We start from the raw sequence: 25,636 nt of genomic DNA, 5'->3' as shown, positions 1-25,636 counted from the left end.
AAAAGGGAGACTCTGCATCAATGCTTTAAGAATATTTCAAGTTTGAATGAGAGGGGAAAAAGCAGATTTAGGGATCCATGCAGAAGGAGATCAGAAACTGTGGTCTTGTATGTGAACAGGAAGTAAATGTCAGAGTCTTTCATGGCTTAGAACAGAGAAGAAGAAGTCTTTCTGCCAGGCTCTTAACACTTTGCAGCCTAAAACTCAGAAGGATAAAAATTCCAGGAGCTAAAATGGTATAAAGTAGGTGTTCGGTGCGATTTTCCTGTACGTTTGAAAACTGTCCTAATAAAATGGCGAGAAAATAAAAAATAAATAAATAAATAAATAAAATGCTTTCAGTGATTATTTTCAGCATGGACTAGTGGGGGTTTCTAGAATTTACAAATGCTCTTTTAGAGAATATGAACCTATAAAAATTGGTGTGGGTCCTTGGGATCAAAGACATTTTTCTGTAAATATAACTGACTTAGAAGGGGATTCTCCTCCAACGCCCCCCAGAATGTTTTGACCCTTGACCTCTTCCTGTAGAAGGGATTTCATTACTGGTAACTGTACCAAGTTTGGATTGATCTGACATAACACCTGTCCTGCTCTTCCCTCCCCCCAAGACATTCCCAGTCAGTCGTACTAGAAATGCTCAGGGCCACAGCTTCTGTACTTATCTGCTCTTTCTTTGAAATACCAGGTGAAAGGATCCTTATGCTATTGAGACATATGTTGGGGTGACAACATATGCTCTGTCAGTAGGTAAATGTGTACTTTTCATAACTAACTGCCACAGACTTTTCCAAAGGGAATGTACGTTGTTCACTCCCATCAGCAATACATGAGCATTCTAATTCCTCAACAAGCTCCCTGAAGTCTGGTGTGAACCTTTTTCTTTATCTTTCCCATTCTAGAAAATACAGGGTCGTTTCTCTTTGCAAAAAATGAAGCAGTCTTCCTACAGCTGTCCTGGTGACTGAACTGAAACCACGTAAACACATAAAAGTGATCAAAAATCAAAATGGCCACATTAAAGCATCAGCAAGCCTTGATATTAAACTAGGGATCCTTTTCCCTCTCCTCTCCAACCTTCCTCTCTCCCCTTCTTAGCCTTTCCTTTCCAGCACCGGGTCCCACCCTGAAAAGGTGATGGACACAGCTGGCTGCACAGACATAATTCCGGGTGGAACCGGCTAGATCCTGTAGGGATTTCCCGACAAATACCCCAGCCCTGCCTCTGGGGGGCTTGTAGTTTTGAAGGCCCTGACCTGCTGCAGCCTCTCTTGCTGGCGAAGTAATTAACCTGTTGTTCCTCTTGATCCCCAGCTCCGGCTTCACGTTCTATTTTGGCTCCGAAGCACGGAGGTCAGGTTTTGACAGCAGAATGTGAAGAAGAGGAACACGTTTTTCTTCCTCCATTCTCAATTCCTTGGCCACTCTAATACGTAAGTGGACATAAGACAGATTCACAAGGGAAAAAGAAAGTGCTTTCTTACCTACGGGAGCCTCAGAGACATGAGGCTCAAAGACAGGCAACTGATGCCTACAGGCCACTGTGACTTAAGAAGGGGTTGGGGATTTAGCATTTCAGAAAGGGGCAAGGATACGCACAGGAGAAAGGAGAGCAAATGTGTGTCCAACAATACTTTGCCAACCAGGCAGGCAAGCCTATATGGTCCAGAGTTATTCTGAGTCATTCGTGCTCTTTGGGATAGAGTTCCCCAGTCTCACTTACTGATGCTGTATCATCAGCCTCACAAAACAATGAGACCCTTGCAGTTGCAGTAACAGAATACACCTAGAGCACCTTGTCAAAGTCCTTTGAAGTCCTGCCAATGCCCTTCCAGCCAACTTAGTCGGCTTCATATGTAGCAAGCACCTTTAGCCTGGGTCACTGATGAATCACATCCTCCTTTCGTATATCTACAGATGACGCATTTGTTCCTTAGAAGGCCTTGCGGCCGAACTCTCCGGCACGAGCTCGCCCTGGGCACCATCATACCCTGCTCAGCACCTCCTTCATGTCTACAAGGAGCCGCCGGGGTGCAGTTCATACAGCATAAAATCGTGAAATGTGTAAAACGAAGTGGCAATCTAGGTAATGACAAAAGAAATCCAAATAAATACCAGAGAGTCACAGCGGAATGGACTAAGCCTGCACCACTTTTACAATAGTAATATGGTCCGGATTTTCAGTGGAAACTTGCAGGATTCTAAATATTATGTCATCATTTTTTTTCCCTTTACACAAAGGAACCTGCGTGAGTTTGAGAGCTTTATTTTGGTCATTCCAATGTGGCCACCCGTAGGTCATAGTTTCTAAGCGGAATCCCAGATACCTAGGCGGCTGGTGGCTTGAAACATTTTCTCCATGGTCTGGATAGAGACTTTTCAAGCTTCACTGAGAGTCCAGAGGTGTTTCCACTGGCAACCTTGGCCCCATGAGTGGCTTCTAGGCCATTACCGACAGTCCTAGGACTCCAGGTGGGCGAAGCATGAAGCTCCTATCCCACATTGCATCGGCCCCTCCAGCATCCTGTGCCAGATTCTACCTGAGCTGGTAAATATCACAGTCCCTACGTAGGTACGAGACAAGAAGAACTACTAATACTTCACAAACATTATAGGCTTCGGATCCTATTCTGATACGCGTGGTGAGGAACACACAGACTTACTCTGTACAGAATTCAGACGAGCCACAGAACTTTTGTGTTTAGGGCTCATTATGGTTGTTACTCTGTGGGTGCGAAGGCCGAAGGGCCAACCCTCTCCTGGACACAATATCTCCCCTAAATCCTCTCTGAGATCACAGCTATGACCCCAAGCACTCTTCTCCTTGGGAGCACCTTTGGGACTTTTTAGACCCTTTGTAAAATCACTGGAATTGTTCTCTTTCCATTAGACTGTGAGAGGGAACTGAACAACTCGGGCTTCATGCGTGCTTCCCAAATGCCAGCCCCTTTACTCTTGAGTGACAATCACTGTGCATTCAGGCTCTTCCCTGTATCCTGGAGGAATTCCAAACGCTTCTCATCTCATGAGAAAACTGAATTGTTTTTCTCCATGTCAACCGTGTATATATTCATGCCTCACAGAGGGTTATGTACAATGACAAGCCAGTCAATTGTAGCTAAAACTGTAAGATAGAGAAGCTATGCCAGCAATGAATAATAAACCATAGACATACGATGAGTCCTATTATATTACTATATGATTATCCATATAATTTTGTTGCATATATGGTCCCAGGAGATAAGGTCAGAATCTAACCAGCAGTGTAACATTGTCTCCTGACGGAATGAGATGTTCAAAATACATTTGAATGTGTATTTCAGTATCAGATATTACATTGGCCAAACATGTACTTGGGTGTGGGTTGTGAAGACGGCTCCACAAACATGGTTAACAAATTTGTTGCTCCTTCAAGAACCTGGTGCACCTCACATTCACTGCAGAATCTCTAAGTAACAACAGGAATAGTGATTCAAACGTACCACACTACGTCCTGCGTTACTGCAAACTCAGGAGGGAAGAAGACCATTCACAGTGCAAGGCTAAGACCCACTGAAACACCTACAGTCATGACCACAAGCACAGCTAGTTGTAACCTGTACTCACTGGAGTAGAGGCATCTTACTTCAGGGAGCCCTGCTCAGGGACAGGAAACAGCAGACACATATCCTGCATCTGAGGATAAGGCTCCATCAGGAAAGATCCATGCTCTACCTGATGGCCCAGCCTAAGTCTCACCTTCCCGGTTAACTGAATCCCTATGGGAACAGACTGGGAGTGAGAAGAGTGGGTGAGAGACTCTGAGGGAAATCTGATGCATCCATCATCTGCATGTATGTATTTGGTGAATTTTCATGTGGACTATCAGGGCATATCCCAAGAATGGAAGGTGGGGTGCTCTGTGTTCTCTTGGAAGCACTGTTTTAACTAGAAAGGCAAAACTGAAAATGAAGTTCTAAGTATTTTCTTCTCTTTGATCCGAGTCTGAACCTCAGGATAGTGGGAATGCCAACTCGGGCCCCCCAGAAAACGAACTCTGTTCTCTAGACTGTTCTGCGGAGGGAGGATCAGGAATTGGCAGTGGAGCCCTGGAGGGCAGTTCTGTGGTCTGAGGTCATTTTCCACATTATTTGAACTGACAAATCTGTCTGAGGCTGTGGAAGCCGCCTTTACCAGAGGGACTATTCCCAGTGGGAATTCTGGAGTAGCTGAGCTCTGTGCCCACAATATTAGGGCCCAAAGTCTGGAACAGGAACCCGGGGACCTCAGAAGGTCCTCTGCAGAGGTGGGACTGATGGGCGCCTTGTGAGTTCCTATTCCACAGCGTGATGGTGGATGTCCAGTCCCTGATCCCCACCTGCTCTCGGGTCCTCTGCATGAACACAGGTGCCTGACTCAGGACCGTGAAGGGCTGGCTCACCTGCGTTCTCCTCCTCCCCACGTGCAAAGTTTGGGTAACAGGAAAGGCAGAAACCGGAAAAGCCATCCAGAACTCTGGGTGTGATAAAAATGTCGCTCAGTGGGACGACTAGTCTGTCCACAGCCTCTGGCCCCAGCTTGTCTAAACTGGGAACTCAGATGCCTGGGTTTGGTTGAGACGCTACTGGAGGCGGTCCTCCGGAGACCTGAGGTGGTGAAGGGAAGAGCACAAGATGGCCGACTGCGGCCCTGAAAAGGGCTGTGTGTGTCACAAGTCCTTCGTGCGCATGGGCAGCACTCGGTGGATACATTCCTGCCCACGCGCAGTGAGCGATCATCACCAACGGTGAGGCCTGGGCTTGCTGGTCAGAGAGTCGCAGTGGTGTGCTGTGCGCATGTGCACAAGTGGGAGGAGCGGGACAGGGAAACCTGTAACGTTGAGTCTTCCACTCTCTTACACCGTAGGGACGATGTTTAGGCCACAGGAGAAAGTGCTCAAGATGAAACGTGGTCCTGTGTGCTGGTAACAGATGAACGGACGTACCTTCAAATTTTGAAGACTTACTTTGACCAGCGAATTGTTTCTTCAAACGGTTAGGAATGCTCCTCGTGGGGGAGGTTGCAGTGAGGTGTTCACAGACACACTACGGAAGGAAAGCAAGGCCAGTATCTGATGGGCTGCACCTGAAGCAGATGCCTCTTTCTGGAAGGCCTAGTTGACTGGATCGGTTGAGTTCCTTTTCCTCCATTCTAGCACATTGACTGAATATGTGGGCTGCTTGTAGACACCACAGACAGTAGAGTCACGGGAGTCTAATGGCCTCCCTGTCATTGCTTTGTCTAACGGCCTCCCTGTCATTGCTTTAACAGTGGAAACACAGTTGGTAGGATACTACCTTTCTTAGTTTTGTTTTGGTGTTTGATTTGCAAGGCTAGGTCAACAATGGTCCCCTCACTGTAAGAACGCAGTCACAGGGTGCTGGGGTGGCTCACTTGGTAGACCTCTGTCTTGGGCTCAGGTCAGGATGTTGTGGTTCTGGATTCGAGACCCGCTTCTGGCTCCCAGCTCATCAGCAAGTCTGTTTCCCCCTCCATCTCTGACCCTCCCACCTAATCCTGCTCTCTCTCAAATAAACATTCTTAAAAAAAAAAAAAAATCATGACGGTGCAACAATCTCATGTCCCAGAACCACACAGTTAAGTCAGCTGTGTACAAATCAAACATCGACATTTCATGATGTGGGTCCTAACCAGAGACAGATGCATTTAACTACGTATGTGCATCAACAAGGGGCGTTTCTGCAAGGGTGTCCTATTGACAATTACCACGGGAAATGTTTTGGGAATGCAGTAAATCCATTTGTACTAATTGGAAAACACTGCCATCATATAGCATTGGTTTAGGAAAACAATTCAATGAAGTATGTGACAATATTTACGGACACTGAAGCAACACCAGAGTATTTTAGTGCCTATGTGTTAGACAATTCCAAATGGAATTTCACATCTACTCTGAAATTGAAGGAGGAGGAGGGTACACCTCAAACTGACCAGCTGTTAGGTCTAAGGATCAAGCGATCACTGCTGGGGACTACTAAGGGGGATTTTTATTTTATTTAACTATTTTCCAAGTTTGTATTGTCTCATTTTTATTTTACAGTTCAAGTTATGCCTATGTGTAGATGTTTTCTCTCTCTACCGTAACCAATTTTCACACACTTAGGAGCTAATAAAGAACACTCTATTCTTTATATGCTTGGCTAAGTTTTCTGTTTAGGGTCCAACAAGGTCAAAATCAAGGTTTCATGAGGGATTGGGCCGTCTGTGTACCCTGTAGCAGGGAATCTACCTCAAGGACTCCTGAGACTGTTGAGGGCAACCATCACCTTCTCCCTGTTGATACGTATCCTCTCCATGGTCACACATTGTCAACAGTATCCCCAGAGAGAGAAAACATCAACTCTCATTGTTGACTCACACTTCTACCTGTGTATTCCATCAAAAAGCTCACCGAGTATTTTATGTAAGTCTGGTTATTGCCTCATGAACTGAAATTACAAACAGCAGTGAATTGTGAATCAAATACAAATCAGGGAATTAGTGAGAATGAATGAATGAGTGACCTCCTGGAACTCCATCACCCAGAGCTGTACCCGTCCTCGCCCTCTGCCTCTATGCCACATGGTGACCTGAATCTCCACAATCTGTGGATATCCATGAACCCTAGCACTCTGCCTCCAATGACCCCTCTAGGCTTCCTCATGCTCTTCCACATTCATATTGTGCATTTTAGACTTTTACACCAGTAAACCCCTCTTCACCTAATTCTAGAGCCCTTAGTCCAAAATCCATTGTCCTGGAATATTCCATTCTTTCCTCCTCATCCGTGGTCATTTATCTCCCCTCCACCCCATCATTCTAATAACTTCAGCCCATTTATTGTGTCTTTTATATCCACTGCCCTCAGTATCTCAGCCATCATTTACCAGGACACCTTAGTTTCCTCATGGCCCCACACCCATTATGCTCAACCCTATGCTCCCTTTTTCCCATGGGCCCTTAAGCCTATTGATGCGCACCCTCTCCCAGCTGTGAACATCCCCTCCACCCACATTAAACCCTGTGTCCATTATGTTCCCCAGGCATCAAATTTTCCCCACCATTCATCTCTGCTCAGACCACTGGGCACCCCACGCCTCCATTCACAAGCAACTATCCCCCTTCCACTCCGATGTTCTTTTTTTTTTTTTCAAAGATTTTATTTATTTATTTGACAGAGATAGAGACACCCAGCGAGTGAGGGAAAACAAGCAGGGGAATGGGAGAGTAAGAAGCGAGGTACCTGATGTGGGCTCGATCCCAGACGCCGGATACGACATCACCCGAAGGCAAATGCTTCATGAGTGAGACACCCAAGCGCCCCCCCAACCCTATGTTCTTTCACCATTCCTAGGCAATAAGCTTTGTCTGCCTTTTACCCACCAGTGCCTTTGATCTCCCTTTTGCCAAGTAATTCATCACCCATTATCCCCTTCCTCTCCATTTTTCCTCCACCCTTTCATTCTCTCAACACATATATGCCTCATCGCCTTAATATCCCTGCATACACCCACCCCCAACCTTCAAACCTGTAGTGCACTTTAATCCCTCAGTGACAGTTAACTCCCTACTGCCTTCCAGCCCTGTTGTGGGTTACACAGAAAGCCTCAGATAAACATGCTCACCTCTTCTTCCTCAGTACCCGTAACTGTAACCTCCTTCGGCAATAAGATCTTTGCAGATGTAGTCAAGCTAAAATGAGGTCATACTGGATTCAGGTAAACCCGAATTCAATGACTGCAGTCCTACTGAGACGAGGGAATTTAGACACACACACAACACTGTGTGCTGATGAAGCCAGAGATAGAGATCCAGCCGAGGAAGATCAAGGAGAGCTGACAGTGCCCAGAAGTCAGAAAGAGGAAAGACTCCATTGCACAGATAAAGTGTGGCTCTGCCAACAGCGTGACCTCAGCCACCTAAGAACTTCCAGAAGTGAGAACCAGAATGTGGGGGCTCGTTTAGCCCCCCCAGTTGTGCTAATTTGTTCCAGGAGCCCTAGAAAACTAACACAAGTTCTGTCCTCTTCCCCTGTGGCTGTTCCCCCAAACCCCACACTCTGTGCACTCCGCTAATCCCTGTGGCTTCACCTTCCCCCACTGCATCACTATGCAATGTTTCATAGCAAGACGGTAGACAATCGAATACTGTGGGGACATTTATGAGCCTGAACGAGTTATGCCTGAGAAACTACTGGCTACTTGGTACAGTCAATTGCCAAGATTTTCACTGCACCTGTTTTTCCACACACGTCAGAATCTGAAAGCAATAGGTCTCTCTCAAGTTGTTGTCCACTGCTGTTTTTTCCAACTCGAGAAATTCTAGACAGAGAAGTGGTTCTGAAAGTATCTAGTTGTTTTGAGGTAAGTGGACTGTCACCACCAAGATTTATGAAATAGGTGTTGCTTTTGAACATGGTAAGTACCACCGAGTGACATCATCCTCCTCATCCTGTACTTCCAAAACCAAAATGGGCGAAAATCCTTTTTGACATTCTGCCAAACACCATATAATTAAAAACGCTGCAGAAAGTCAGCCCCTAATTTTACAATGGCCTTTGCCGTGTTCTACTACTCTCTCTGGTTAAAGTTTAAGTTGACTGATGCAAGCATGGCTATCCTGCTTTCTTTTGGATTCCCTTCGCATAGAATATCTTTTTCCACACCTGCACTTTCAGTCTGATTGTGTTCTTATAGCTGAAGTGAAGGCGCCTGGGTGTCTCAGTCGATTAAGTGTCTGCCTTCGGCTCAGGTCATGATCCAGGAGTCCCCAGATGGAGTCCAATATCGGGCTCCAAGCTCATCAGGGAGTCTGCTTCTCCCTCTGACCCTGGCCCCTCTCAGGCTCTCTCGTTTTCTCTGTTCTTTCTCAATGAAATAATAGTAATAATAGCTTTTTTTTAAATGACGTGAGTCTCTTGATGAGTGTATAACGTTGGGTCTTGTATTTCTTTCCATTCAGGCAATCTGTATCTTTGGCTTGGAGAACTTAGTCCCTTTATAGGTAAAGCAAGGAAAACACAAGTATGAAGTTACTGCTGTCATTCTTATGTTTTCTGGCTGTGTAGAATTATTTGACTCCTTCCTATTCATTGGCTATCTTTGTGAATTGATGATTTTCTGAAAGGGTATACTTAGATTATTTTCTCCCTCCCCATTCTGTATCTACTACTACATTTTTCATTTTCTGAGTACCATGAGGCTTAAGGAAGACATCATCTAGGAGTCTATTTGAACTTCTTACCAGCTTCATTTTGCATACTAAAACACTTTCACAACTCCGGCAACTCTTTAAAAAAGTGGCTGTACAACCATATCTCATTTTACGAAAAACATAGCTGTTCTCTGATATGTATGAAGATTTCTTCATTTCCACCACATCAATTCATACTTTCCCACGATTACTATTATGAACATGAATCACAGTTGACCGGACAGCCATCTCTTTTCCCTAAAGACCAATTAGTAACACATTTAACATGTAATAGTCACAAATTGTTTTACTTCTAATAAATGAAGAATGACGTTCTCACCACCCACTTCATGATGACCTATTCAATGTCAGAAGCACAAATAGAATATCCATTTAGATTTCTTTCATATACTGTATGTTCTTTTGTCCTTCATCTTCCATGCAAGAGAGATATGCACGGATCCCACCTAAGCAAGAAGGGCATCTCTTATCCTTGACCCAACAATCACCTACGTACTTTCACAAAACCACCAGGAATAACTGAATTTTCTGAAGAGTTGAGAGAGTAGAAACACAGTGACATTCCAAAGTCACAAATCTCATATATGGTCAATGGAAATGCATGCACACTGAAATTACACCCATGCAAATATCCCTCCCTTCCATCTGTTGAAGCAGAATAGCATACACATTGTCTAACTGACTAACCTTGTATTATGCCTTCTGAGGTGATATCTGAAGTGAGTAACTCACGTACTGCTTTCTACTGTGAATTCTATGACATATATCGGACATTTGATGTTCAATTAAATACGTTTCTATCTTTCTACATAGTCTATCCTTCAAGTCACTTTTCTTCTCTGAACTCTCTGATGATGATTTCTAAAATAAGACAACGTCTTTCCTCATTATCGTTGTACATCTTGAACCAAGACTGCATTTTTCATACAAAAAAAGGATTGAATTCCACTAAGAGGCTTTGCCGCTTTCTTGATGTCTTACAGTTTAGCTCCAGTATGATTAATGATGAGATTCAGCAAGTTATGACTTCCAGCTAGAGGTCTGTCACATTCTTTCATTCGTAGTATTTTTCCTCAGTATGAACTCTATGATGCTGATGTGGAGTTAGGGCTCAACAGTCCTTCCAAATTCTCTCACAGTCTTCAAATTTATTAACACTAGCCCCATTATGAATTCTGAAATGTACGGAAAGGCATGATTTCTGCTTAAAGGTCTTGCCACATTCTGTACATTTGTAAGATTTCTCTCCAGTATGAATTCTGTGATGTGTAGTGAGGCTTGATTTGTAGGAAAAGGCCTTGCCACATTCTTTACATTTATACATTTTCTCTCCAGTATGAGTATTTATATGCTGAGTAAGGTTTGAGGGCTGTTTAAAGGATTTGCCACATTCCTTACATTTGTAAGGTGTCTCTCCAGTATGAATTCTGTGATGCCTAATGAGGTTTGTTTTGTAGAAAAAGGCCTTACCGCATTCTATACATTTGTAAGTTTTCTCTCCAGTATGAATTCTGTGATGTGTAGTGAGGCTTGATTTGTAGGAAAAGGCCTTGCCACATTCATTACATTTATACATCTTCTCTCCAGTATGAGTATTTACATGCTCAGTAAGTTTTGGGAGCTGGTTAAAGGTTTTGCCACATTCTTTACATCTGTAAGGTGTCTCTCCAGTGTGAATTCTCTCATGGATGTTAAGGTACGATTTGTGCTGAAAGGTTTTGCCACATTCTTTACATTGGTAAGATTTCTCTCCAGTATGAATTCTGTGATGTGTAGTGAGGTATGTTTTGTGGGAAAAGGCCTTGCCACATTCTTTACATTTATATATTTTCTCTCGACTATGAGTGTTTATATGCTGATTAAGGTTTGAGTGCTGTTTAAAGGTTTTGCCACATTCTTTACATTTATAAGGTGTCTCTCCAGTATGAATTCTCTCATGGATTTTAATGGATGATTTGTACTGAAAGGCTTTGCCGCATTCTTTACATTTGTAAGGTTTCTCTCCAGTATGAATTCTGTGATGTGTAGTGAGGTTTGCTTTGTGAAAAAAGGCCTTACCGCATTCTTTACATTTGTAAGGTTTCTCTCCAGTATGAATTCTCTCATGCCTTTTAAGGTTTCCTTTATGCTTAAGGGCCTTGCCACATTCTTTACATTTGTAAGGTCTCTCTCCAGTATGAATTCTGTGATGTGTCGTGATGTTTGTTTTGTGGAAAAAGGCCTTGCCACCTTCTTTACATTTATACATTTTCTCGTGAGTATGAGTATTTATATGCTGAGTAAGGTTTGGGAGCTGTTTAAAGATTTTGCCACATTCTTTACATTTGTAATATGTCTCTACAGTATGAATTCTGTGATGTGTAGTCAGGTTTTTTTTGTGGAAAAAGACCTTGCCACATTCTTTACATTTATACATTTTCTCTCGAGTATGAGTATTTATATGCTGAGTAAGCTTTGAGAGCTCTTTAAAGGCCTTGCCACATTCTTTACATTTGTAAGGTTTCTCTCCACTATGAATTCTGTGATGGGTAGTAAGGTGTGATTTCTGGATAAAGGCCTTGCCACATTCTTTACATTTGTAAGGTTTCTCTCCGGTATGAATTCTGTGATGGTTTCTAAGGTGTGATTTCTGGATAAAGGCCTTGCCACATTCTATACATTGGTAAGGTTTCTCTCCACTACACATTGTCTTACGTATACGTGTTCTTGATGACTCACTACACACGTTCCCAGGCTTATCATATCCGTATGGTTTCTTTCCCACATGAATTCTCTGATGATCGCTCACGCTGGAGGACTGGTTAAAATCTCGTTCACATTCGTTACCTTTATAGAGATTCTCCCTTGTATGCATAGTGTGATTTATATCGTTGGATCTTGCATCGATGAATTCCACACACTTAATATGTTCGAAATGGTTCTCTCGAAAATGAGTCCTCAGATCTTTATTAACATTTGAGCCTTGATCAAACGTTTTCTCACACTCACTGCCTGGAGCAACTCCGCCTCCACTGAAAATGCTCTGATAATTTTCTAGGGTTGAGTTCTCGGTGAAGGACTTCTCAAGTGGACCCCACGTAGCAGTTGTTTCTTCATTTTGAAATCTCTGAAGTTCAGAAATATTTGACTGAAAGGCCAATCCAGTCCTCTCTTCAACACTGTTCAAATCATTATTTTCAGCATGGACTAGGTAATTTTCCAGATTTTCCACATTCTCCTTCCACGCATATGTACGTTTGAAGAGTTGATTGGAGCTTTTGCTTACACACACACCCTGCATTGCGGAAACAGCGGACTTCAAAAGGAAGGGTTTACAAAATGTTTCATATCCCTCACCATCTTGGGCAGTAAGAGTCTTGTTATGGGCAGTACTCTCAATTTGGACATATCCATTACAATCATGATCCCAGTCTATTGTTAAGTGTAACTTCTCAAGGACGCTATGTTGATAATGACCCACTAACACATTTTGAAATGAAGCTTCTTTGCACGGCTCTGGCTGGAAGCTCAGGCTGCCATGTGAAGATACCGCTGAAAGATTGAATAACAGAAAACTCAAGTCATTCCATGCTGCTACCTTCAGACGAATACACTGATGACGTCTAATATACAACCATAAAATCAATCAAAGAGCGTCAGCAAGACAGCTGAGAAGGAATCATCAGGACTTCATTTCTCCATGGACACATAAACTTGCACACAACATACTGACCACATTGCTAAACAGATGATTCTGTAGTACTGTCATGATATAACACAAATCCTCTCCTCTCCCTCAAATAATCAGGAAAAACCATTATGAGCCCACAAGCAGAAAAAGGTGGAATTTGTTTAAACACTTATTTGAGAGAGAGACAGACAGATAGACAGAGGGAGAGCATGAGAGGGAGGATACCTAAAGGAGAGGGCAAGCACATTCTCATCAGAGCTGAGAGCCAATACGGACTTCAATCCCACGACTCTGAGATCATGACCTGAGCAGAAGTCAAAGACGTAACTGACCGAGCCATCCGGGCCAGTAGAAGAAAGGAAATGTAAACATAAAACAGAAATGAACAAAATAGAATTTAGCAAAAATAGGGAAATATCAACAATAGGCAGATTTGGTTTTCAGAAAAAAACAAAAATCAAAATTGAAAGACCTATAAGGAAATCAAGTAAGAATGAAAAGGAAGACCGACTAAAATCGGAAGCCTTGAAAGCAGACACATTATCACTGATACCAGAGAAATAAAAATAAATATGAAGCAACATTACAAAATTGTATGCCAAGAAACAGGTACCAAAAAATACCAAAAACATAACAAGCAGGACTCCATCCTGAAGAAATATTTTTAAAAACCTCCACTGATCAACAACTACTCAGGAGATGGAAAAGTAATTTTTAAAAAGGCCCAACAAAGAAAACTCGCGGGCCAGAAGACTTCACTGGATAATTCATACAAATATATAATGAGAAACTACTTCAAATCTTCGCAAACATTTCTGAGCAGCAAAGAGAAGGGAGCTGCTGAGAACACTCTCTGTGACACCAGCACTACCAGGTTATGGAAGCCAAAGCAGAGCTGCTACAAGGAAAGGCTGCAAGCTACCAACTGCGAGGAAGATTCCAGCAAAGTCGACAATAAAGTACAGCCAACTGAATCAAAAGCACACTCCAGCATTTTATAACATAAACAAGTGAGGATTCTTCTGGGAATTCAAGGGTATTTGAACATAGGGAATACTATCAATTTGAGCCTGCACGTTAACAGAATGAGTGTCAAAAATGACACCATCGGGAGCAGCTGGGTGGCTCGGCTGGTTAAGGGTCTGACCCTCGAATTCAACTCAGGTCAGGATCTCGTGGTCGACAGATGGAGCCCACGTTGGTCTCCATGCTCAGTGAGGAGTCTGAGATTCTCTCTCCCACTGTCCCTCCCCGTCTTTGGGAGCTCTCTCTCTTTCATTCTCTAAAGGAAATAAAGACACGTTTTTAAAAATAGCACGATTGAGGCGCTTGGGTGGCTCAGTCAGTGAAGCGTCTGCCTTCAGAATCATGACCTGAGGCAAAGGCAGATACTTCACTGACTGAGCTGCCCAGATGCCCCTCCACTGTCTTTTTCTGAATATGACACCACAGGGAAATAGAAAAAGAAGAAACCTAGCCGAAAATCACTAGGAGGAAATTTCAAACAGAAATCAAAAATAAACAGACACCAAAATAAACAGTCATATTGAAGGCAATGCCAAGTTTTACAAAATAACAAACAAAACTGGCAAGGCTTTAACAACATTACCTACGAAGAAATGAAGACTGAAAATCCAATATGAGAAATGGGGAAAAAAAATGAGACAACATGTAACCACAGAAATGTATACTATAATAACAGATTACTATAAACAGTTATATACAAACAATTTAGATAAATTGCGAAAGAAAGATAATTCCTAAAAAGCAGAAGTTACCAAGTCTGAGATACGAACCTCGTAACTATGAAATAGCAAGTCTTCTTAGACCAATTACAAAAATAAAAGTTGAATTTGGAATAAATGTCCCCCTAGTATAGAAAAGGCCAAGACTACGTGCCTTCATTGGTCCGTTCGAACAAATACTCATTGGTCCGTTCGAACAAATACTTAAAAAGGCAAACGTCAGAAATAGCGGAATAGAGGGAACACAACCATAATCATTCTATGACGCCAGCGCTGATACCAGAATATAGACGATACTACAACAAAAACGTCTACTTTGTCTGATAAAAGTATTGTTAATCTGGCTTTCTCTGGACACCCATTTTCATCTCCTCTTTTTTAATCTGCAGGTGTCTTTAGGCGTAAAATTAGACTTTTGTGATCTGTGAATCTCAGTCAATTCAGCATTTCACGTTGGCTCAGGTCACGATCCTGGGATCCTGGGACTGAGCCCTGAATCAGGCTCCCCACCTCTCATGGAGTCTGGTTGTCCCTCTCCCTCAGATCTTCACTGCGTATGCTCTGTCTCTCACTCTCAAACAACTAAAATAAAAGATAAAATAAAAATGTGGCTTCTGTTTGCAGAATATAGATGGCTCTGGTTTTGTTTTCTTAGCGCATTCAGACACCTTATATGACTTGATTGAAAGAAAATGTACTATACACTCCAGGTAATTATTCAGAGATACGTGTTTACTGCCATTCTAGGTCTTGTTTTGTCACTGTTTCTGGAGACTTTCTCTGATGCTTTCTTGTCCGTATCACTTTTGCTGTCTCACCTGCACTCAAGATTCTGCTTTACTATTTCTTGAATGTTTGGTTCATTGGTCAGGTTAATTCCACCCCTCCAGGGTGAATTTCACCAGCCACTCTTCTGCGGCACCTTTTTCTTTTCCTTCGTCCTCCTGCCATGTCTAACATATTCTTGGAAACAGCTCCCTCTGTGACAAGGAGTGCAGGGACAATCTGCTTGTGGCTGCAAGGCTAGATTTCTTACCTTGGACTCCAGTCAATGCACAGCCTTCAAAAATATCAAGTGTTCCCTCTACCTTACTTGTTCCCACTGTTTCATGGTAGGACCTCTTCTGTTTTTCACTCAGGCTTCCTCCTAAAATCTGACTTTGCCTAATAGGATCATGGACATAAAAATCCATTGTACTTACCAGTATTCCCCAAAGAAACCCCTTACAGAGAGAAGACATAATGAGCAAGTGGCCATTATCACATACACTTTAACGGTGAGAGAGGAGAGAGAGCCCTCTGCAGGGGAAACATCTTAAGAAGCTCTCAGAGAAATGACTCTCTTCAGGTGTCTTCTGGGGGCTCAGCCTGTGACGACTCCAGCATTCACTTCTGAATGCTGGGTTCCTCCTGGGAACTCTCACCTCTCTCCCATGTCCTCTCCTTTCTCTAGTATTGGGTTACAGATAACTTCACTTTCCTAAGTTTATATCCTACCATGAACACATAGGATTCCCTTGATGTGTAGAGTTGGTTGGCTTTCGTTTACATGCAACTTCTTAAAAAGTAGTTGAAGTGATACACGTTTAGGCATATCTGTATCTAGTTACCATTCTTTTCTATTAAACTACACCTGACATTCAATGTTACATTCGTTCAGGTGTACCACACAGTCATTGGACTACTCTCTAGGTTCTCCTATGCTCACCCCAACTGTAGCTAGCAGCCGTCACCCTAGGACACGATCACAACTCCACCGACCATCTTTGCTATGCTGTACCCATTATCCCCATGACGTATTAATGCCCTAACTGGAAGGCTGTACTTCCCAGTCCCCTTTGCCCATCTTGCCCATCCTCCATCCCATTCAACTCTGGAAAACAGCAGGTGGAAAACAGTCTTTATGGGTCTATTTTTGCTTTTTGGTTTGTTGTTCTTGTTTGGTTTGTTGTTGAGACAACGGGAAGAGTCCTAGATAAGGTGTTGTGCTAGGTGAGAGAAGCTGGACAGAGAAAGACATACCATATGATGTCACTTTTAAGTACAATCTAAAAAACAAAACAAATGAACAAACAAAGGCACAAAATGACCCATAAACACCTATTTTGTTTTGACTAAGGTCTATGGATAGTCTCAAGAAGGCCAAGAATTCCTCGATTCCACACATTCTATAAGGTAACAAGTTGGCCTGTAACAACCTAGCAATGCTGCTTGGGGACAGAGGACTCCCCGGTCACAGTCCGCAGGACCTCGTGGCTCATGACACAACAAACACCATGAGCTTCTTCGTCACACTGATGTCACGTGCCCGCTGCGCAGCCCAAATCCTACACGTAGATGCCGCACATGCGGTCAGTCTGTATCACAGCTTTGCGACCCTGTGCGAACGAAACCCAGTGTCTTAAAGGATCGTCTAGCCTATCTACCTGAACTTTGCCACGGAAGGAGAGATCTCTACTTCCCTATATGATAAAACAATCTGTGCTCTATGCATGGGCACTATCACTATATTCCAAAGCGTTCTTATACACAAACTTCAATGGAAAGACAAGAAGAAAAACGCTCAACGCCTCCATCCATAAGACAAGGAGAAACATAAGCCCACAGAGAATCATCTCCCAACAATATCCATCACTCGGGAGAGAGAGGAGTTAAGATGGCGGAGGAGTAGGGGACCCCTTTTTCAGCCGGTCCCCTGAGTCGAGCTGGATAGGTACCAGACCAGCCTATATAACCACGGAATCAGCCTGAGACGCAGGATGATACATCTGGATCTCTACAAATGAACATCTCCAGCGCTGAGTATTGAGGTACCAAGAGGGGAGCTGTAAACCGTGCACGGATATCGGAAGATAAACGGAAGGGGGAGGGAGCCGCGGCGTTTGGGCGCCGGGAAGCGGCAGCCACCTGCACGGGGGAGCGGGCGGACACACAGAGGGCACCCGCGAGAGAGCGGACTGAGACCGGTGAGCCGTGAACGCGCGCGCCACCAGGCATCTCCCGGAACACCGGAATCCCGGTGTGCTCACGGGATCCAGACTGAGACCGGGAACTCCCGGAGCGCGCGCGGGGCGGCTGGCGGCTGGCGGGCCACCTGCACGTTGAGCGGGCGGACTCGCGGTCGGCACCCGCGAAACAGCAGGCTGAGACCCTGAACCGGGTGCGCGCGCCACCAGGCTTCTCACGAAACTCCGGAATCGATGTGTGCTCACCGGGCATAGACTGAGAACGGGAGACCCGGGAGCGCGCGGGGTGGCAGGTGGCTGGCGGCATTAGAAACACAAAGGACAGAGACAGGGCGGCCGGTGGCTGGCGGCATTAGAAACACAAAGGACAGAGACGCGCTGGCCCTGGAAGTGAGGGCAGGGTCGCCGAGTTGGTGCGCACATCCCGGGACGCTGCAGGGTTGAGCAGCACCAACAGTAACAGAGTTAAAGTGGCCAGAACATCAGTGGAGAACGGGCCGCAATCCCTCTGTTCTGTGACAATGCAGCCTCTGCTGCTCTGACCCTCAGAAGAGGCATAGCCGGCCGCCAGGGAAAGCCGCCAGAGAACAAAAGCCTGGAAATACCGGCTCAGAGAGTGCCCATCCCCATCCTCCCTCGCAGGGGACACGGAGACTCTACCCAAACAGGGTTGCCTGAGTATCGGCGCGGCAGGCCCCTCCCCCAGAACACAGAAGGCAGGCTGAAAAATCAAGAAGCCCACAACCGGAGGTGCCTGGGTGGCGCAGTCATTGAGCTCCTGTCTCCGGCTTAGGGCGTGATCCCGGCGTTCCGGAAAGGAGTCCCTCATCGGGCTCCTCCGCTGGGAGCCTGCTTCTTCCTCTCTCACTCCCCTGCTTCTGTTTCGTTCTTGCTGACTGTCTGTCTCCCTCTCTCAGATAAGTAAATAAATAAAATCTTTAAAGAAGAAGCCCACATCTCTAAGATCCCTATAAAACAAGGGGCACGGCCTGGGACCCAGTCAATAATTTTGGGCTCTGGAAACCCCGCAACCTCTCTTCATCAGAATGACAAGAAGGAGAAGCCCCCCCCCAGCAAAGAAAAGACAGTGAGTCAGTGGCCTCTGCCACAGAAGTAACGGATATGGATGTAACCAAATTATCAGAAATGGAATTCAGAGTAACAATGGTCAAGATAATGAGTAGACTTGAGAAAAGTATTCAGGAAAATATTACTGAGAATATAGAATCCCTAAGGGCGGAAATGAGAGCGAATTTGACAGAAATTAAAAATTCTATGAGCCAAATGCAGGCAAAACTAGAGGCTCTGACGGCCAGGGTCACGGAAGCGGAGGAAAGGGTTAGTGAATTGGAGGATGGGTTAATAGAGGAAAAAATAAAAATAGAAGATGGTCTTAAAAAAATCCACGCCCACGAATGTTGGCTACGGGAGATTACTGACTCAACGAAACGATCCAATGTTAGAATCATCGGCATCCCCGAGGGGGTGGAGAAAAACAGAGGTCTAGAAGAGATATTTGAACAAATTGTAGCTGAAAACTTCCCTAATCTAGCAAGGGAAACAAAAATTCGTGTCCAAGAGGCAGAGAGGACCCCTCCCAAGCTCAACCATGACAGACCTACACCACGTCACGTCATAGTGCAATTCGCAAATATGAGATCCAAGGAAACAGTATTGAAAGCGGCCAGGGCAAAGAAATTTCTCACGTACCAAGGCAAAGGCATCAGAATTACATCAGACCTGTCTACACAGACCTGGAATGAGAGAAAGGGTTGGGGGAGCATTTTTAAAGCTCTTTCAGAGAAAAACATGCAGCCAAGGATCCTTTATCCAGCAAGGCTGTCATTCAGAATTGATGGAGAAATAAAGACATTTCAGAATCGACAGTCACTAGCCAATTTCGTAACCACGAAACCAGCCCTACAGGAGGTATTACGGGGGGTTCTATAAGAGTAAAAAGGCCCCAAGAGTGATACAAAACAGAAAGTCACAGCCAATACAAACAAAGACTTTACTGACAACATGGCAGAATTAAAAGCATATCTCTCAGTACTCAGCCTTAACATTAATGGTTTAAATTCTGGTTTCAAACGCCACAGGGTTGCAGATTGGATAAAAAGAAATGACCCATCCATTTGCTGTCTACAAGAGACTCATTTCGAACCCAAAGATGCATTCAGACTGAGAGTAAGGGGATGGAGTACCATCTTTCACGCAAATGGACCTCAAAAGAAAGCTGGGGTAGCAATTCTCATATCAGATAAATTGGATTTCAAACTACAGACTATAGTTAGAGATGCAGAAGGGCACTATATTATTCTTAAAGGAAGTATTCAACAAGTGGATATGACAATTATAAATATATATGCCCCCAACAGGGGAGCAGCAAGATACACAAGCCAACTCTTAACCAGAATAAAGAGACATATAGATAAAAATACATTAATAGTAGGGGACCTCAACACTCCACTCTCAGAATTAGACAGAACACCCTGGCAAAAACTAAGCAAAGAATCAAAGGCTTTGAATGCCATACTCGACGAGTTGGACCTCTTAGATATATATAGAACACTACACCCCAGAACCAAAGAATACTCATTCTATTCTAATGCCCATGGAACATTTTCAAGAATAGACCATGTTCTGGGACACAAAACAGGTCTCAGCCGATACCAAAAGATTGAAATTATCCCCTGCATATTCTCAGACCACAACGCTCTGAAATTGGAACTCAACCACAAGGAAAAATTTGGAAGAAACTCAAACACTTGGAGACTAAGAACCATCCTGCTCAGGAATGACTCGATAAACCAGGAAATCAAAAATCAAATTAAACAATTTATGGAGACCAATGAGAATGAAAATACAACAGTCCAAAACCTATGGGATACTGCAAAGGCAGTCCTAAGGGGGAAATACATAGCCATCCAAGCCTCACTCAAAAGAATAGAAAAATCTAAAATGCAGTTTTTATATTCTCACCTCAAGAAGCTGGAACAGCAACAGAGGGACAGGCCTAATCCACGCACAAGGAAGCAGTTGACCAAAATTAAAGCTGAAATCAATCAAGCAGAAACCAGAAGTACAGTAGAGCAGATCAACAGGACTAGAAGCTGGTTCTTGGAGAGAATCAATAAAATTGACAGACCACTGGCAAGACTTATCCAAAAGAAAAGAGAAAGGACCCAGATTATTAAAATTATGAATGAAAAAGGAGAGGTCACGACGAACACCATTGAAATTGGAAGGATTATTAGAAATTTTTATCAACAGCTATATGCCAATAAACTAAGCAATCTGGAAGAGATGGAATCCTTCCTGGAAACCTATAAACTACCAAGATTGAAAAAGGAAGAAATTGATTTCTTAAACAGGCCAATTAATTATGAAGAAATTGAGTCAGTGATAAACAACCTTCCAAATAACAAAACTCCAGGCCCAGACGGTTTTCCTGGGGAATTCTACCAAACATTCAAAGAAGAAATAATACCTATTCTCCTAAAGCTATTTCAAAAAATAGAAACAGAAGGAAAGCTACCAAACTCATTCTATGAGGCCAATATTACCTTGATCCCCAAACCAGGCAAAGATCCCCTCAAAAAGGAGAATTACAGACCGATTTCCCTAATGAATATGGACACCAAAATCCTCAACAAGATACTTGCTAATAGAATCCAACAGTTCATTAAAAGGATTATCCACCACGATCAAGTGGGATTCATACCTGGGATGCAAGCGTGGTTCAATATTCGCAAATCAATCAGCGTGATACATCATATCAACAAGAAAAGACTCAAGAACCATATGATCCTCTCAATCGATGCCGAAAAAGCATTTGACAAAATACAGCATCCTTTCCTGATTAAAACCCTTCAGAGTGTAGGAATAGAAGGTACATTTCTCAATCTCATAAAAGCCATCTATGAAAAACCTACTGCAAATATTATTCTGAATGGGGAAAAGCTGGAAGCCTTTCCCTTAAGATCAGGAACACGACAAGGATGCCCACTCTCGCCACTATTATTCAACATAGTACTAGAAGTCCTTGCAACAGCAATCAGACAACAAAAAGGGATCAAAGGTATTCAAATCGGCAAAGAAGAAGTCAAAATGTCTCTCTTCGCAGACGACATGATACTCTATATGGAAAACCCAAAAGAAGCCACTCCCAAACTATTAGAAGTTATAGAGCAATTCAGTAACGTGGCGGGATACAAAATCAATGCTCAGAAATCAGTTGCATTTCTGTACACGAATAACGAGAACGAAGAAAGAGAAATCAGGGAATCCATCCCATTTACAATAGCACCAAAAACCATACGTTACCTTGGAATTAACTTAACCAGAGACGTAAAGGACCTTTATTCTAGAAACTATAAATCACTCTTAAAAGACATTGAGGAAGACATAAAAAGATGGAAAGATATTCCATGCTCATGGATCGGAAGAATTAACATAGTTAAAATGTCCATGCTACCCAGAGCAATCTACACTTTCAATGCTATCCCGATCAAAATACCGAGAACGTTTTTCAAAGAACTGGAACAAATAGTCCTTAAATTTGTATGGAACCAGAAAAGACCCCGAATCTCCAAGGAACTGTTGAAAAGGAAAAACAAAGCTGGGGGCATCACAATGCTGGATTTCGAGCTGTACTACAAAGCTGTGATCACAAAGACAGCATGGTACTGGCACAAAAACAGACACATAGACCAATGGAACAGAATAGAGAGCCCAGAAATGGACCCTCAGCTCTTTGGGCAACTAATATTTGATAAAGCAGGAAAAAACATCCAGTGGAAAAAAGACAGTCTCTTCAATAAATGGTGCTGGGAAAATTGGACAGCTACATGCAAAAGAATGAAACTTGACCACTCTCTCACACCATACACAAAAATAAACTCCAAATGGATGAAAGACCTCGATGTGAGACAGGAATCCATCAAAATTCTAGAGGAGAACATAGGCAGCAACCTCTACGACATCGGCCAAAGCAACCTTTTTCATGACACATCCCCAAAGGCAAGAGAAACAAAAGATAAAATGAATTTATGGGACTTCATCAAGATTAAAAGTTTCTGCACATCCAAGGAAACAGTCAGAAAAACTAAGAGGCAGCCCACGGAATGGGAGAATATATTTGCAAATGACACTACAGATAAAGGACTGGTATCCAAGATCTACAAAGAACTTCTCAAACTCAATACACGAGAAACAAATAAACAAATCAAAAAATGGGCAGAAGATATGAACAGACACTTTTCCAATGAAGACATACAAATGGCTAACAGACACATGAAAAAATGTTCAAAATCATTAGCCATCAAGGAAATTCAAATCAAAACCACACTGAGATACCACCTTACGCCAGTTAGAATGGCAAAAATAGACAAGGCAAGAAACAACAATTGTTGGAGAGGATGTGGAGAAAGGGGATCCCTCCTACATTGTTGGTGGGAATGCAAGTTGGTACAGCCACTCTGGAAAACCGTGTGGAGGTCCCTTAAAAAGTTAAAAATTGAGCTACCCTATGATCCAGCCATTGCACTACTGGGTGTTTACCCCAAAGACACAGACGTAGTGAAGAGAAGGGCCATATGCACCCCAATGTTCATAGCAGCAATGTCCACAATAGCTAAATCGTGGAAGGAGCCGAGATGCCCTTCAACAGATGACTGGATTAAGAAGTTGTGGTCCATATATACAATGGAATATTACTCAGCAATCAGAAAGAATGAGTTCTCAACATTTGCTACAACATGGACGGCACTGGAGGAGATAATGCTTAGTGAAATAAGTCAAGCAGAGAAAGACAACTATCATATGATTTCTCTCATCTATGGAACATAAGAACTAGAATGATCAGTAGGGGAAGAAAGGGATAAAGAAAGGGGGGGTAATCAGAAGGGGGAATGAAACATGAGAGACTATGGACTATGAGAAACAAACTGGGGGCTACAGAGGGGAGGGGGGTGGGGGAATGGGATAGACCGGTGATGGGTAGTAAGGAGGGCACATATTGCATGGTGCACTGGGTGTTATACACAACTAATGAATCATCGAGCCTTACATCGAAAACCGGGGATGTACTGTATGGTGACTAACATAATATAATAAAAAATCATTATTAATAAAAAAACAAAAAACAAAAAACAAAAAAAAAAAAACAATATCCATCACTCAGGTTGATGCTGGTTGGCTCCTGCCTCATTTTCCCATGTGTACAACACCTTGTCAAATACTCCTTAATCTGACCCAAGATCTGGGAGAAAATCTATTCACTCTACATCATGAAACACTGTTAAAGACTATGATCCGCAGGATGCAATAGACAAGAATCCCATGAGCTGTAACAGTCACTTGTGAAGGTCCCCATACCTCTTGCATTTGAACAAGTAAAAAACAAAATCCCAACACCAATAAGAATCTTCCTTCAATTTCTGTTGTAAGCTTTCGAAGGAAGAGGGGTGAAGCAACAACTGAGCAAAAGCATACACTTTATATGCATCTGAAACGACGAGAGGATTTTACATTTCTTCCCAGGAAGAGTAAACCCTGCATGTAGGGGAATCACAGCACATTACAGTAAAAGGGCTGAGGATTGGGAAACACATAGGAATTAGGGCAGAGGTGTTCAGGAACCATCAACAGGGAATATAAACTACACCCACGTCAACATAAAGGAGGCAGGAGGTTGAGTCAAATGAAACCGAAGTGTCACACTGACAAAAGTACTTTGGGTGGCTCTGAACTGAGGTGAAGATCGGGAGGAAATGTTGTCTCATGAATAGACCTGACCTACTGCTTGTGCCTCTACTGGATGGAGATCAAGGAACCGCGGGTGTAGATCAGGAGCTCACAACGTGATTTCAAAGAATAACAAGAATGCTCGATACACCAAATGTATAATTTTCTTCTGACATTCACAGCAGTATCCATAATAGGTTTTCCTTCAGGATGTTCTGCTGCTCATTCGTCAGTGACATACAGAGGAAAATGAGAAACTCATGGACGTGGAAGCTTTGACTTGACCTCCTTCCAGGGAGCGTACATATGGCTAATCTTAATGGTCTAGAAGACACCCAAGTCCCACACTGCACTACAATGGACACACCCCCGGTCACTCTGTAAAGATACCAAAGAAGTCGACACCCAAAATCATGACAGAAATCTCGTCACCCAAAAGTCGTCACTCTTGGTGGGACTCCTTAGGAGACAATGACCGATGGGTTGACCATACTCATGTTTGGCAGTAAAATCTGTAGAACTTAACCTAAGCCCAGGGAAGTAAAGGGAGAGAGATCATGGTAAAGACAGCCATCAGTTTGCCAAGATTCCAGCTACACTCTATGACAATTACATTATTGCTACTGCCAAGCCCTGAGAAAGCATTCCACTGTGGGAATAAGGGAATCATCATTCACAGAGCAGACGGATGGCTAGTCGGTACTCTGTGTGATTCCTGAGCTTTACTTTTAAGGTTAATCCCCCTGTTGATTACAGAGATTACTTAAAAACAAAATCTTAAACAAGAGAAAACCTCAGTCACTACACAAACCACAGAAGACGTTGTTTAACACATTTCTCAGAGAAAGTATAAGAGAATTAATGATGTTATTAGAAAAACAGAAAGGAGTGTATTTCTTTGGTCTTGGTATAAGAGACTATTTCTAAAAATGGTAAAAACCAGGAACCATGGGATATCTGGGTAGCTCAGTTGGTGAAGTATCTACCTTCAGCTCAGGTCATGATCCTAGGGGCTGGGATCAAGTCCCGAATGGGGATCCTCGGCCTACTGTTCCCCCAGTCGTCCTCTTTCTCACTCTCTTTCCATCTGTCAAATAAATAAATAAAATCTTAAAAAAAAAAAATGTTAACAATTTATTAGAGAAAGAGCCTGTGAGAGCATAGCAGGACGGGGCCGGTGAAGAGGGAGACAGAGGAGCTGGAGCAAAAGTCCACTGAGCCCGAGCCCAACATGGGGCTCCATCCCAACACCCTGAGATCGTGACCTCAGACGAAAT

At 43.3% G+C, this 25,636-nt stretch overlaps 1 protein-coding gene across 24 annotated transcripts in view; it reads right to left on the bottom strand.

Annotated features, from left to right (window-relative positions):
• LOC113249186 (zinc finger protein 420-like) overlaps nucleotides 1-25,636 on the bottom strand; it is a 237,286-nt gene that overhangs the window by 130,703 nt on the left and 80,947 nt on the right. For 2 of the 24 annotated variants that reach the window (XR_008960056.1, XR_008960055.1), the window contains exon 8: nucleotides 9,919-12,762. The exons of 20 other annotated variants lie outside the window; for them this stretch is intronic. Coding sequence is in view for 1 of the 4 variants with exons in the window: in XM_057313985.1 (XP_057169968.1) it covers nucleotides 10,343-12,762 (2,420 nt within the window). In the remaining 3 variants the exon portion in view is untranslated. Of the gene's footprint in view, nucleotides 1-899; nucleotides 12,763-25,636 lie in introns of those variants that run through there. 2 more of the 24 variants (XM_057313985.1, XR_008960060.1) reach the window with 2 other exon arrangements.

Source organism: Ursus arctos, unplaced genomic scaffold (genome assembly GCF_023065955.2).
Source record: "Ursus arctos isolate Adak ecotype North America unplaced genomic scaffold, UrsArc2.0 scaffold_19, whole genome shotgun sequence".
Lineage (NCBI taxonomy): Eukaryota > Metazoa > Chordata > Mammalia > Carnivora > Ursidae > Ursus > Ursus arctos.
The sequence above is the reverse complement of the archived record's forward strand: the minus strand, read 5'-3'. Positions and strand labels throughout refer to the sequence as shown.